Source organism: Acytostelium subglobosum, assembly GCF_000787575.1.
Source record: "Acytostelium subglobosum LB1 DNA, scaffold: scaffold11, whole genome shotgun sequence".
In the NCBI taxonomy this organism is placed as follows: Eukaryota; Evosea; class Eumycetozoa; order Acytosteliales; family Acytosteliaceae; genus Acytostelium; species Acytostelium subglobosum.
In genome coordinates this window covers 648336-663076 of record NW_012236522.1, presented here as the reverse complement: position 1 = coordinate 663076, position 14741 = coordinate 648336, and the positions used below count along the sequence as shown (strand labels likewise).

Genomic DNA, 14741 nt, shown 5'->3' with positions numbered 1-14741 from the left:
GTGAGTGGCAATGGTCACCACGTTGACCACTTTGCCCGCGAGGCTTGAGGACTCTGACGTGGTCCCTTTCGCGAAAGTGGGGGAAGTGGAGTGATCCTCAGAAAACAGGAATCTCCAATAAAGGTGTTGTTGTCTTCGCGAAATGAAGGGGTTACCCTTTGTGATACATTCATTCATTCATTCATTCAATCATTCAATCATAACTTATACATAGTATTACTTATACTACTTCTATATCACATCAATCATACTTATATAACAATGGGACAGGGTGTTTCAAGAGAAGACTATGTCAAGGCTGTTGATACATTGACAAGTTCACCTGTACCAGAGAATGCTGATCTTTGGGCGTTGATACTTGATAATTACAATGACAATGTCTTTACTGTTGGTGTAATCAAATCAATAAGATCACAACAGATAAATAACTTGGCAATATTAGTTAGAAAGGTATGTTTGATTGAATGTACATATGCAGGCAGACTGACTGACTGACTAACTGACATTGTGTCCCCCGATTGATGTATATAGTGTATAGAGAGATTGAGTGTTATTAATGGAAAGAAACAGATTGATTGGCAACTGACTGATAATCAACATGCAACTTTTTGTATGACTATTCTTACAAAGATCATTCCATTCATCTTTGATCATGATGATGACCTTAAGGATCAGCTATTCTGGATGAACATCGTTTCACCAAGTATTGCTCAATCTTCAGTCGCGGTGACTGCTGCCACCCCAACAAGTTCTACTGCCACTGTACCACCTGTTGCTGATCCAGCTATGACGACTACGACTCCCACTACAACAACAATCAGCGACGCACCAGTCGCCAGCAATAGTAGCGCCACTACACCATCATCAACACCTGTCGTCGACACTACGACCACTCCCACAACAACAACAACAACAACGACAACAACTACTACATCAACTATCGAACCAAAGGTCAACAAGGATCACTTGCTTCCACATACTACCGTTGCAGGTGCACCATTGGCACAGCAGTTGATGACATCTCTACTGGGTCTTTTGTTCCGTCCTGCATTCACATTGTCCGAGAGGGTCGTCATTGACACCACTGGCTGCACAAACATGCCAACCAAGTATGCTTGGAAAGGTGGATATGGTATCGAACAGGTTGAGCAGGATGCCCAATACACAATCAAACCACACTGGCTCAACAGGCAACAAGTTCTCCAATGTCTAGTAGTCTGTCTCTCCGAACAGCTCTATGTCACCCAAGGTATGTCGTCTTGAACTGTCCATCGAACAATCCAACCAACAACCGAGACTAACAACAAACAACAGATCAATGTCACAGATACAGGAGTAGATGGCTGGATTGGATGACTTCGAATGAGTACTTTGCAGAGGTATTGCAGTATACATTGATCAATACACTGTGTACCTATGATCCGGTTGGATGGGGCGTGCCCTACAATCATCTGATGTTTTCTGACGACCAGGAGGCCGTCGCCAAGCTGTCCGTGCAGATACTGAACGTTCTGTTGTCCTACGATCCCACCATGGACGAGTCGTCGGCATCATCCTCCTCGTCACCAGCGACACACGTCAATGTGTACGTGTCACTACTGCGATCGATGAAGCGATCACGTGACCATGCCTTCTTCTTCAAAGCCTTCGAGAGGATCTTGGGTCTGCCACTGATGGCGCTCAACACCAGCCTGCCCAACTCGACCAAGGAGATCGAGATGCACCGTGATGTCCTCATCACATTCTGGCGATTCATCACAATCAATCAAGAGTTCCTTAGCTATATCGCCACCTGTCCGACCTGTCCCGAGTTCCTGACGCTGCTGCTCCAGTACATGGACGAGGGCAGAAAGAACCAGAGGACGCATGGTCTCGTGCAGATTGGCACGTTCATCCTGCTGCAGCTCAGCAGTGATCGCGACTTTGCCATCTCGCTCAACAAGCCGTTCTCGGACAAACAGGTCGTTGCCGACCTGCCCAAGCCCATCGCCGGCTACTCCGACCTGCTCATCCTCGTGCTGTACCGTCTGCTAATGGACAACAATCAGCTACTCGAGAGCATCTATGAGTGCACGTTGACTGTGCTGGCCAACCTGTCACCATACATGAAGCATCTGTCCATGACCACCAGCTCCAAGCTGATCAAGCTGTATGAGCATCTGTCCATGCCACGCTTCCTCTTTGCCAACAGTCACAACCATCGCTATGTCCACCTCTTGCTCGAGATGTTCAACAATCTGCTGCAACATCAATACGAGAGCAACACCAACTTTATATACTCTGTCCTAAGGAGTCAGAACTCCTTCTCCAAGCTTGCCTACCTCACCATCGTGTCGCCATCCTTTGCGCCACTACCAACAGTAGCCACGCCACCACAGCAACAGCAACTTGTAAATACATCAACAACACAGGACAATGCCTCATCATCCTCAGCATCCCCAACAACAACGACTACTACGACCACACCACCACCAACAACAGCATTGCAACAACAGATTGGATGGATGCCAACTGATGAGTGGCTGCAGGGAATCAAGAGACACTTGCCCTTGGACAATATACTCAAGGTGATCACTCATCTCTCACCTCAGGTTCAGAGATTGTGCACAGGATCAGGCACGGACGAGAAGAATATGATGGACTACCTAAAGATCTCTACGACAGTTGGATTGTTCACAACAAGCAACTCGATAATCACTCGCAAGTATCATGCCAATGCCATCACCAAGTCATGGTTCATCGCCTACATGTGGTGCATAATCTACTTGGAGAATGCCACCAACATGCTCTTCCAAGGCAGTGATATCCGATTATTCCATCTTAGTCGCCCTACAACATCTTCGACTCCAACATCATCATCCACGTCATCGACAACATCCACGTCATTGACATCCTCCGCATCAAATGTGTCTCCTGCCCCTGCTCCAGCTCCTGCTCCAACTGCTACAACATCAACACCAACAACTAGTACTTCTACTACTACGACTACTACAACTTCTACTTCTGGTCCAACGTCTGCCTAATCATAGTAGTCATAACATAATTATTATTAATAGTCCCAATCGAGTACATTGATGGATGGATTCGTGTTCCATTCATCTTTGACAATCTGCAACTTTGACTCAAAGTAATAAATTCAACGAAAATTCCATCAATTCCATACACACACAAAGGACTTGCTCAATTCAATTTATTTAATAAATTAACAATTTGATGAAGTTGATGATCAAAGCTTGCCCTCACCTCACACATCTTGCTATTTCTTATTCATTCTTACTTTTAATATATTATTATTTACACACATACGTACTACTTTATTTTTATTATTACTTACTTATAATCAATCAACATCATTAATATATTATATATATCTCATTTTTAAATATATAACAACTTGTATAAATATATTGTAATCATTAACATATTCACAAACAAAATATAATGGCTGATATAGAAGAGTATGATAATCAATCAAACAATCAGTTCAATCATATGATGAATGAATATGAATGAATGTACAAACAATGATATTACATGATCACTAACTCTCATTATCAATCAATCAATCATTATTATTATTATTAACAATTAAATAGGAAAAAGGATGAGAACGTTGCAATTATGGAGCGTAAGAGAGCTCCCAATAGATTCTATGTAGAGGATGCTATTAATGATGACAATTCAGTTGTCACTCTGCATCCAGATGCCATGACCACACTGCAGTTGTTCAGAGGTGACACCTTGCTCGTCAAGGGAAAGAAGAGAAAGGATACTGTTTGTATAGTGTTGATGGACGCTTCGGTCGATCCATCAAAGATCAGAATGAACAAGGTCATCAGAAACAACCTCAAGGTCCGTCTCGGCGACATGGTCTCTGTGCACCAATGCACTGACATTAAGTACGGCAAGCGCATCCACGTGCTGCCCATCGACGACACAATCGAGGGCCTCAGCGGCAACCTCTTTGACCTCTACTTGAAGCCCTACTTCCTCGAGGCCTACCGTCCAGTGCGCAAGGGAGACCTGTTCCTTGTGCGCGGTGGCATGCGTGCCGTCGAGTTCAAGGTGGTCGAGTGTGACCCAGGCGAGTTCTGTATCGTCGCCCCAGAGACCGTCATTCACTGCGAAGGTGATCCCATCAAGCGTGAGGACGAGGACCGTCTCGACGAGGTCGGATATGATGACATTGGAGGTGTGCGCAAGCAATTGGGCCAGATCCGTGAGCTCGTTGAGTTGCCTCTGCGTCACCCACAGCTGTTCAAGAACATTGGTGTCAAGCCACCAAAGGGTATCCTCTTGTACGGACCACCAGGCTGTGGTAAGACCATGATTGCCCGTGCCGTCGCCAACGAGACCGGTGCCTTCTTCTTCCTCATCAACGGACCAGAGATTATGTCCAAGCTGGCAGGAGAGTCCGAGTCCAACCTGAGGAAGGCCTTTGAGGAGGCCGAGAAGAACGCCCCAGCCATCATCTTTATCGATGAGATCGATTCGATCGCACCAAAGAGAGAGAAGACTCAGGGTGAGGTGGAGCGTCGTATCGTCTCACAGCTGCTCACACTGATGGATGGTCTCAAGTCACGTGCCCACGTCATCGTCATTGGTGCCACCAACCGTCCAAACTCCATCGACCCAGCCCTCAGACGTTTCGGTCGTTTCGACCGTGAGATTGACATCTCTATCCCCGACGCCACTGGCCGTCTCGAGATTCTCCGTATCCACACAAAGAACATGAAGCTCGACGAGTCTGTCGACCTCGAGTCCATTGGAAATGAGACTCACGGATACGTCGGTGCCGATCTTGCCGCCCTGTGTACCGAGGGTGCCCTTCAATGTATCCGTGAGAAGATGGACGTCATCGATCTTGAGGACGACACCATCTCTGCCGAGATCCTCGAGTCCATGTCCGTCACCCAAGACCACTTCAGAACCGCCATGGCCACATCCAACCCATCGGCCCTCCGTGAGACCGTCGTCGAGGTGCCAACAACCACCTGGGAGGACATTGGAGGTCTTGAGGGAGTCAAGAGAGAGCTCAAGGAGACCGTCCAATACCCAGTGGAGCACCCAGAGAAGTTCAGAAAGTTCGGAATGCAGCCATCCAAGGGTGTGCTCTTCTACGGCCCACCAGGTTGTGGTAAGACTCTGCTGGCCAAGGCCATCGCCAACGAGTGCCAGGCCAACTTCATTTCGATCAAGGGTCCAGAGCTGTTGACCATGTGGTTCGGAGAGTCCGAGGCCAACGTTCGTGAGCTCTTTGACAAGGCCAGACAGGCTGCACCATGTGTCCTCTTCTTTGATGAGCTCGACTCTATCGCTCGTGCTAGAGGCAGCAGCAGTGGAGACGCCGGTGGTGCTGGCGACCGTGTCATCAATCAGATTCTCACAGAGATGGACGGTATGGGCTCAAAGAAGAACGTCTTTATCATTGGTGCCACCAATCGTCCAGACATCATTGATCCAGCCATCCTGCGTCCAGGTCGTCTCGACCAGCTGATCTACATCCCCCTGCCAGACTTGCCCTCGCGTGTTGCTATCTTGAAGGCCTGTCTGCACAAGTCACCCGTCAGCAAGGACGTCGATCTGGAGTTCATGGCTCAGAAGACCCACGGCTTCTCTGGTGCCGATCTGACTGAGATCTGTCAGAGAGCATGCAAGCTCGCCATTCGTGAGTCGATCGAGCGCGACATTGAGGCCACCCAGCGCCGCCAGGAGGCTGGTGACACAATGGAGGAGGACGCCGTCGACCCAGTGCCCGAGATCACCCGTGACCACTTTGAGGAGGCCATGAAGTATGCCAGACGTTCAGTTTCAGATAACGATATTAGAAAGTACGAGATGTTTGCTCAGACTTTGGTTCAGTCGCGTGGACTGGGCAACAACTTCAAGTTCCCAGATGCCAACAATGCCAACCCCGCTGCCGGCAACAACAATGAGGAAGGTGATGACTTGTTTAGATAAATTATCAGACTTATCACAACAACATCAACATACACCCTTTGATGATCAATCCCTATAACATAACATAAACGACCCTACTATTACCCTTTGCACATACAACTATTCCGAATCTTTGTGTAGTGACCGTTCATCCAATGTTAATAATATCCTGGTTGCGCATTGGAACCAGGTCGCCATCAACCATCCTGATAAACTAACGAAGAGACATTACATTGAGAAAGTCCCTACACGACAGGATAAGGCTATAACCCGGAGACATGAACTTTCTGTCGAAGTAGGTGGGTGTGTAGGGTAAGATCTAGTTTATCGTCATTGTCGACACTGAATCGAGACAATGGCGGAATGTGATCACATTTGCAAGTTTTGGCTTTCAAGGACACTTTGATGAGATCAGCAAACGCCATCAATCCATAGGCGGAAAGGCCTTTGCTAAAAACAAATACCTTAAACTTGGCCTTGAAGGCCCAAGACTCAATGGTCATTATTTAAATAGACAAGTCTATTTCCATCCTTGGTATCAATCACTCAATCACTTCAATCACTTCAATCACTTCAATCACTTCAATCACTCAATCACTCAATCACTCAATCAATCAATCAAATATTATCAATGAGTGCAATAATATCCAACAAGATGAGGAATTCTTTGAACCTCCAAGAGCATAGATTGTTGCTAAAGTGCAATGGAATGTCTGGATTCCATGCAGAGAGAGAGTATCCAAATGAGTTGAATGGTCTCATTCATCCACTGGACTATAAATATATATTGTACAAGTTTAATGCACAGGTACATGGATTCAAGGCCAACTTAATCCGCACAATCATTACCAATATGATTACAGTAATAATCAGTACTGTCCTCCTCATCCTATCATCACTACATATATCATCACAATGGCTCAATCTCGAGATCACTGCCAGTATCGGTACCTTTGGCCTCCTACTCTCACTCTATGGTATCCATGCACTTAACAAAGGAGTAAGTTATAACGGATTTGACCAAGGATTGATTTGTGACTAATCCTGGGACATTAATTAGATAATGAAGAATTTGGAAGCGGATACACTTGAACTCTCTAGTCGTTATAGGGAATTGGGTATTCAGTTCGTGTTGGTGGACAAGCCAAAGTCTGATTCGGAGAATGGTTTGACCAAACTCATCTGTACAGCATCCAACTACAACATCGAGGTCATGATCAGATCTGGATCATCGAATAGCGTCAATGACGATATTTCAATTTCGATCAATGCTACTGCCACCTCTCCATTGATCAACATCTAAAGAGTTGTTTGATCTCTACCTTTGTCTCCTCTTCCATCTCATTGGTTTGTTCTGGCCGTTCGTTTGGTTCAATCAGTCAATAAAGATACGTGTTTGTATAATCGTGTTGACATGGATTCGCTCTGATGATTGATTGATTGATTGATGTTGTAGTTGTTGTCGTTGTTGGGTTTATGTATCAATGAACTTTTGATTAAGAGGCAGTAGCAATCGGATCGCATCCTCTCCCATTGTATAGTAACCAAATAGACGTTTCAGACGAATGAATCCTAGTCCTTCATATAGTGCTATCGCTTGGTGATTGGTCATCAAGGTCTCCAACACTATCTCATCGCACAACATCTGTGTCATCTTCTCAACTGTATATCTAACTAGCTTTGATCCTATTGTTGATTGTTTGATTGAATGAGAGTTAGGCTGATAGATCGATCAATAGATTGATTGATTGATGGACATACCTATACCAAGCCTTCTATATGTCTTGTCGACTACAATCATTCCTATGTAGCCTCGTAGCAGTTTACCATGTTTGGCAGACTTTGATATGACGATACCAACTAATCGCTTGTTGTTCTCGTCGGTGACGTCGTGTGCCAGGAAGCAGAGCTGTGGCCACATTCCAAGGAAGAAACGATAGGTGAATATAGAGTATGGCTCAGATAGCTCACATTCTATCAGGTCCATTATCTCCTTTATCTGTGACTCTCCTTTATAGACACTGTATCGTATTGAACAGTCCTTGTCCTCTACAGTCTTTAAGTGAAGTGTATCCAGTATATCACCTAGTTGTGCGACTACATCGGCACTTAGACTATTGTTTATGCTATTATTATTGTTCGTGTTGTGATCTCCATTCGATGTTGTTGTGGTGGTTGTTGTTGTTGTTGATGGTGTAGCCGATACAATGTCAGTCATTTTGAAGTGTAACAAGTTAACAGGGTGCCCAGGTATGTATGAGTCTGTCTATCTGTTTGTAAATATCTGTTTATCTATTGTGAATGCCAGCGGTTTGTGAAATTGAAGTTGAGGAGTTGACTTCATTCCCATCTTTGGCAACGCATGTCACTTGTCAAACATACCACATCATCTACAACAACAAGTTATACAGCGAGAGGATAGAGAAGATGTTCGACCAGCTACCATACACTGTCCTCCGTTATATATTGGAAGAACTACTACCTTCCAATGTAGATAGAGTATGCTTGGTACTAACATCTAGACATCTTTATGAGAGACGCGATAGTTACCTCTATCTAAACTTCAACAATCTATTGCAACAGGATCTCTATTGTACTCATGATACAACAACATCATTCAAACTCATGTCATTCAAAGACAGTGTGCTGAGGACGATCACCAAGAATATAGACGCCAGAAGACAATATCGACATGAAGTTGCCGCTGCTGCAGCTGCCGGTGCTCCAATCGACATTCAAACATTTAGAGTGACCTGGCGCATTGATAAAATACCCAGTGGCTTCTCTAAAGTGGACTTCTACTTATTCACAAGACCAATCGAGGCAGGCTTCGTACCAGAGGGTGTTAAGTGTGTCGAGTTCATCTCATCTTTCAGCCAGTCGCTTCTCCCTAGGGCCTTGCCACAGTCTCTTGTGGAGCTAAGGCTAGGCTCGAGTCAACATCCACTGTCAATTGGCTCGATCCCCGACAATGTCGAGACAATCGACCTTGGTCTGCGATATGAAGAGCCAATATTACCAGGCATACTACCAGCCTCGTGCAGACGGCTCACCTTGTCACAGGTCTATGAAACACCTCTCCAAGTCGGTACACTTCCACCACTCCTGGAGGAGCTGGTCTTTGGCTACATGTACAATCAGCCATTGCTGCCTGGACACCTTCCTCTGACTCTCAAGAGACTGGTGTTTGGTTCCAACTTTGACCAACCTCTTCAGAATGGATCGCTGCCGCCATTGCTCAGACAGCTAAAGTTTGGCCATTGTTACAATCAGCCGATACCAAACAATGTCCTACCCAGTTCGCTGTCCAAACTCACCTTTGGTAATAACTACAACACAAGTCTTGTATTTGGATCAATACCATCCAGTGTACATACGATCAAGTTTGGATGGAACTACAACATGCCCCTGGAAGTTGGGTCATTGCCCAGCTTGCTTACCAGGCTAAAGATGGGACGACTGTTTGACCAACCTCTTATACCTTATGCCATCCCTTGCTCACTACGAGAACTGAGGTTTGGGCACAAGTTCAATCAACCAATACCTGTTGGCTCGCTGCCTGGTGGCGTCCATACCATCACCTTTGGCGACGGATTCAAATGCCCCGATATGTACCTTCCGCCATCAGTGCACACCGTGCACTTGTCCTACTACTTTGACCATCCACACCTGTTGACCAACGGTATCTTTGACCATGTCAAGCGTTTACTGCTGAGTAGGGCAATGGCGCAGCATCCAAAGTTGTTCTCTTTACTGCCGACATCGATCGTCACACTTTCATTCAAGGAGACGCTACACATTCGCCGTCTGGACGACACACATGTACTACTGCTAGATGACTCTTTGCAAGGCGGCCTTGTCAAGCATTCAACAGGTCGCGCACATCTTGTCGACAAGGTCATCAAACGATTGATCAACCATCCACCAATTCCCAAAGGCAAAGTGTTGGAGGAGTGATAAGTGATGACATTGTTGTTGATGAGTGTAGCCAGCCATGATAAACAATGCGTCAATCCACTTGTCTAGGAGTCTTCTAGACGACTTTGGGAAATGACAATTGGTTGTTCCAGCGTGCTCCAGTGATGATTATGTGTGTGTGTGGCTGGGGGACGCACTTCAGCCCCTTCAAAGACTAGCACACACTCACTTTGAAACGATGCGAGACGACAAGACAGGTCTCGTCTGCAACCTCACTCACTAATTTTGAATAAAATCAAGCCTAGGGGGTCTCCAAGATGGGATTTCCCATGTTGTTGATCTTACTCCAACATCATTCATTTATTCATTCTCTGTCTGTCTCTCACTCTCTCACTCCCTCCTATCATATTGCGTTTGATTGTTTGTTTAATGATGTGGTTGGCTGGCTATCTATGCTGTGAATGAATGAATGAATGAATGAATGAATGAATGTAGTAATGTTCTATTGACATTGAGTGAGGTATACAATAGCAATAGTCCAACACCCAAGCAAGGTACAGGAACATACACCACATCCATCCATTGTATATCTTGTACGTTTAACTATTCAGGTACATATATATATTTATAATTATATATATCTTAACACACTCATGTAAGTAATATATACATAGTCTACAGATACAATTTAACCACCAATGAGATGATCACATATCCAAATCCCAATCTCAATATATATAATCAAACAATCAAACATTGTTTATCCATCCATTGGTCATTCAGTATGCCAAGACAACGACGATATATACCATACCTACCTCGTCTGTGTGACAATAACAATCAATCAATCAATCAATCAACCAACCCCTGCTCTACACTCTCTCTATCAAACTTTGTTCAACTTTCAACTTGGTCATTATGATGATCATCAGACATGTTGTTGTGTTATGTCCTCATGCATACCTGTCAATCATTCATTCACTCATCAATAACGCAATCTTACATGATGTTATGTTGTGGTTGGTGTGTGTGTTTGTGGTGCCTGTTGGTGTTTTTAGAAAGGTCTCATCATCGTCGTTTTTTGATACACACACAATCAATCTGCCAGTCATCGTTTCTGCATGACATCACCTATCACTCTCTGATCTATCAGTGTGTGTGTAGCACTGGACAAGGTGTTAACACACAAACAAGCAAGTTGACAAGCAAGCAAGAAGGGGTAGGGGGATGGATGATCAACAAGTGTGAGTTAGTGTTATTAGATTGGTGATTGACCACCACCCTCCCCACAACCTTCAACATCATTAACATTATTAATATATGCACATATTATTATGTTCAATCATTATTGCACAAACGATTGTTAGATAGATTATATGTACTAGTTGTAGTAGTAATATACCAGTTATAATTATAATTATATCTTTTTATTTATATAACAAACGAACGTTTTTGGATACTATTCCACTCATTCAATCAATCCAATCCATATCCAATCCATATCCAATCAATCAATAATACTTACCATCAATCAATCAAAGTAATTACATATATATAAAACAGGAGGAACAGGATGAACTCAAATACTTCGACACCAAGATCTGAAGGTCTTCCAGCACGTCTGTTCACCAAGCAGACTCAGGCACTCATCTATAACTACAAGGAGGCAGCCGTACAGCGTATGCTCGACTTTGACAATGTCGCTCAACGTGATATTCCATCAGTTGCCGGTCTGATCCATCCAGGTTCCGATGGTAAGTTTGGATCAATCATTGATGGACGGACGATAGACTGATTGACTGACTCTCATATACCATCCATCCAGCTGGATTCTACAAGGCATTCTTTGGATTCAAAGAGTTGGTGATTCCAGTGTATAACAGCATTGAGGACGCTTGTGCAGAGTGCCCAAATGCCGATGTGTTCTTGAACTTTGCCTCGCACAGAAGTGCTTACGCATCGTCGGCCAAGGCCCTCGCCCAACCATCGATCCGCACATGTGTCATCATTGCCGAGGGCATGCCAGAGAATGAGGCTCGTAGCCTTATCTCCATCGCCAAGAAGGCCAACAAGGTGATCATTGGCCCAGCCACAGTCGGTGGCATTCAAGCCGGCGCCTTCAAGATTGGAAATACTGCTGGTACCATCGAGAACATCCTCGCCTGCAAGTTGTACCGTTCGGGATCAGTCGGATTCGTCTCCAAGTCGGGTGGTCTGTCCAACGAGATGTACAACGTCCTGTCAAAGACTACAGACGGCATATACGAGGGTATTGCCATTGGAGGTGATGCCTTCCCAGGCTCAACGCTTGCCGACCATGCCTTGCGATTCGAGAAGTTGCTCGAGGTCAAGATGATCGTCGTGCTCGGAGAGCTCGGAGGATGGGACGAGTATGGAATCGTTGAGGCTCTCAAGAAGGGACAGATCACCAAGCCCGTCTGCGCATGGGTCTCTGGTACCGTCGCCAAGATCTTCCCAACCGAAGTACAGTTTGGACATGCTGGTGCCAAGTCTGGTGGAGACTCAGAGTCTGCCGAGTTCAAGAACAAGGCCCTAAAGGATGCCGGAGCCATCGTCCCAACATCATTCGAGGACTTTGCCACCGTCATCTCTGAGACCTACGCCAAGCTTGTCGCCGCCGGCCATGTCAAGTCGGTGCAAGAGCCAACCCCACCCGAGCTGCCCCTGGACTTCAAGACCGCCGTCAAGGCCGGCAAGGTCAGAAAGCCAACCAGCATTATCTCCACCATCTGTGACGACCGTGGAGAGGAGCTTACATACAACGGCGTGCCTATCTCCACAGTGTGCGAGGAGCAATACAACATTGGAGACGTCATCGGTCTGCTGTGGTTCAAGAGGAGGTTCCCAGCCTATGCCAGCAAGTTCATTGAGATGTGTATAAAGTTGGTAGCTGACCACGGTCCCTGTGTGTCTGGTGCACACAACACAATCGTTGCTGCCAGAGCCGGAAAGGATCTGGTATCCAGCTTGGTCTCTGGTCTCCTGACGATTGGACCACGTTTCGGAGGTGCCATTGATGACTCTGCCCGCTTCTTCAAGGATGCCTACGATCGCAAGCTGAGTCCCGCTGAGTTTGTCGAAGGAATGAAGGCCAAAGGAAAGAGAATCCCAGGTATTGGACATTTGATCAAGTCTGCCGATGACATTGATAAGAGAGTTATCCTTCTCAAGGAGTATGTATCTTGGAATCATGATCGATCAATCGATCAATCACACAACATTTACTTACCAATCAATCAATCAATCAAATCAATATAGTTACGCCAAGAAACATTTCACATCATCCAATTATCTAGAGTACGCTCTGGAGGTGGAGAAGTACACTTTGCAAAAGGCAAACAACCTGATCCTTAACGTAGACGGATGCATTGGTGTGCTGTTCTTGGACCTGCTGCACAGCTGTGGATTGTTCAAGAAGGAGGAGATTGAGGAGATTGTCCAGGTAGGCTATCTCAATGGATTCTTTATTGTTGGCAGAAGCATTGGTCTGATCGGACACGCTCTGGACCAGAAGAGAATGAGACAGCCACTCTACCGTCATCCATGGGAGGATGTCCTGTACGACGTTTAAATGTCATTAAAACAAACAGACAGTATCATTCAAACAACTGGATGGAACATTTAATAAATAAAGGACATATCATCTCAAATATATATATTAACATATCCAATACTTTGTTTGATTGATTGATTGATCATGTTCAAAGTATTGACAACACTTCCATTAATAGTACTATCTCAAATCCTGGATTCTATCATGTATCCCCAACTGTCAACAAATCTAGATCTTCATCAAATATGAGTAGTACACTAAATTGTGTTGATTGTTATACCAAAGACATCGAACTAGTTGAATTAAGTCTGGAGTGGTTGAAGGTGGTGTAGTAGGAGTATCTACTCTGTGATCAATCAAACATCTTCTGCCTCATCACATTACACACCACCCTCATCACATTGTTACTCATGTCAAACCTTGACACATCACACTAACCACTCGACTCACTGATCTATCTTTCAATCTCTCTATCTCTATCTATTTATACACATAACTAACAGGCAATCGTATTGACAATATGGTCTGAATAATGAGGTTATGGTCAGACCCTACATCACCAAGTATGTTCGAATGAGTGCTCCTCCTTTTCCCCCTCATATAGACTTCCAAATAAAGACTTATATCCTCGCATATCAATTAAATAAACACCTCTCTAAATGATATCACCAGTTTGTGTATCATCTGATCACTTTTGATCGTATACTAAAGTTGTTGTTGTCAATTACGGATATTGCTTGGACAATATCCACACCTTCCTGGTCACACTCGCCATCCAAGTCTAGTCAGGGAAATGAACACACTCTCACTAATATGCCCAATCTAAAATATTGCAAAGATTGATTGTTTAGGTGAAGCCACCACATTTATGTCCGATTAGGAAACCGTTAGAGTTTACTTGAGTTGGGGGAGTGTTTCCGACAAGTCTGGCAGGATGTTATGTGATCCTGTCGTGTAATCAATATTGATTGGTAACAATGATGGTATAGGTAGTCACATTCTCTTTTAAAAGAACAACATCGTTTGAATAAATCACAAAACTCTCTCATTGTAAATTTTAATTGATTGGATTGACTCCTAAACAGAAAGATCAACTTAAATCAAGTTGACCAGTAATAGTAAAGACACATCTTTGTATTATATAATATTAATAATATACTTTGTAAATACTTCAAACCAATATGGAACCAATAATTAATTTTACTATAGATGAGGAAGCACTAGTACCTCAATCAATCAAAGTCTGTGAGGAGGATTCATCGATATCACTTCCACCTCCCAAGTCACAATACCTTAGTTCACCAACTTA

At 44.5% G+C, this 14741-nt stretch overlaps 6 protein-coding genes across 6 annotated transcripts; 5 read left to right on the top strand and 1 right to left on the bottom strand.

Moving 5' to 3' along the window:
* Positions 1-612: 612 nt before the first annotated feature.
* Positions 613-3043, top strand: SAMD00019534_061360 (hypothetical protein; the record flags this gene model as incomplete). The annotated part of the gene is made up of 3 exons (XM_012898734.1): positions 613-1249; positions 1315-2906; positions 2969-3043. The coding sequence occupies 3 exons, from the start codon at positions 613-615 to the stop codon at positions 3041-3043; spliced, it is 2304 nt and encodes a 767-aa protein (XP_012754188.1).
* Positions 3044-3441: 398 nt separating this feature from the next.
* SAMD00019534_061350 (hypothetical protein) lies at positions 3442-5961 on the top strand (the record flags this gene model as incomplete). Its single annotated transcript, XM_012898733.1, has 2 exons — positions 3442-3458; positions 3597-5961. 2 exons carry the CDS (start codon positions 3442-3444, stop codon positions 5959-5961), a joined length of 2382 nt encoding a protein of 793 aa, XP_012754187.1.
* A 610-nt stretch (positions 5962-6571) lies between these two features.
* Positions 6572-7243, top strand: SAMD00019534_061340 (hypothetical protein; the record flags this gene model as incomplete). Its single annotated transcript, XM_012898732.1, has 2 exons — positions 6572-6940; positions 7001-7243. The coding sequence occupies 2 exons, from the start codon at positions 6572-6574 to the stop codon at positions 7241-7243; spliced, it is 612 nt and encodes a 203-aa protein (XP_012754186.1).
* Positions 7244-7414: 171 nt separating this feature from the next.
* Positions 7415-8158, bottom strand: SAMD00019534_061330 (hypothetical protein; the record flags this gene model as incomplete). The annotated part of the gene is made up of 2 exons (XM_012898731.1): positions 7415-7626; positions 7702-8158. 2 exons carry the CDS (start codon positions 8156-8158, stop codon positions 7415-7417), a joined length of 669 nt encoding a protein of 222 aa, XP_012754185.1.
* A 209-nt stretch (positions 8159-8367) lies between these two features.
* Positions 8368-9897, top strand: SAMD00019534_061320 (hypothetical protein; the record flags this gene model as incomplete). The annotated part of the gene is made up of 2 exons (XM_012898730.1): positions 8368-8439; positions 8524-9897. 2 exons carry the CDS (start codon positions 8368-8370, stop codon positions 9895-9897), a joined length of 1446 nt encoding a protein of 481 aa, XP_012754184.1.
* Positions 9898-11431: 1534 nt separating this feature from the next.
* On the top strand, positions 11432-13450 carry SAMD00019534_061310 (hypothetical protein; the record flags this gene model as incomplete). Its single annotated transcript, XM_012898729.1, has 3 exons — positions 11432-11612; positions 11684-13052; positions 13138-13450. The coding sequence occupies 3 exons, from the start codon at positions 11432-11434 to the stop codon at positions 13448-13450; spliced, it is 1863 nt and encodes a 620-aa protein (XP_012754183.1).
* Positions 13451-14741: the final 1291 nt, after the last annotated feature.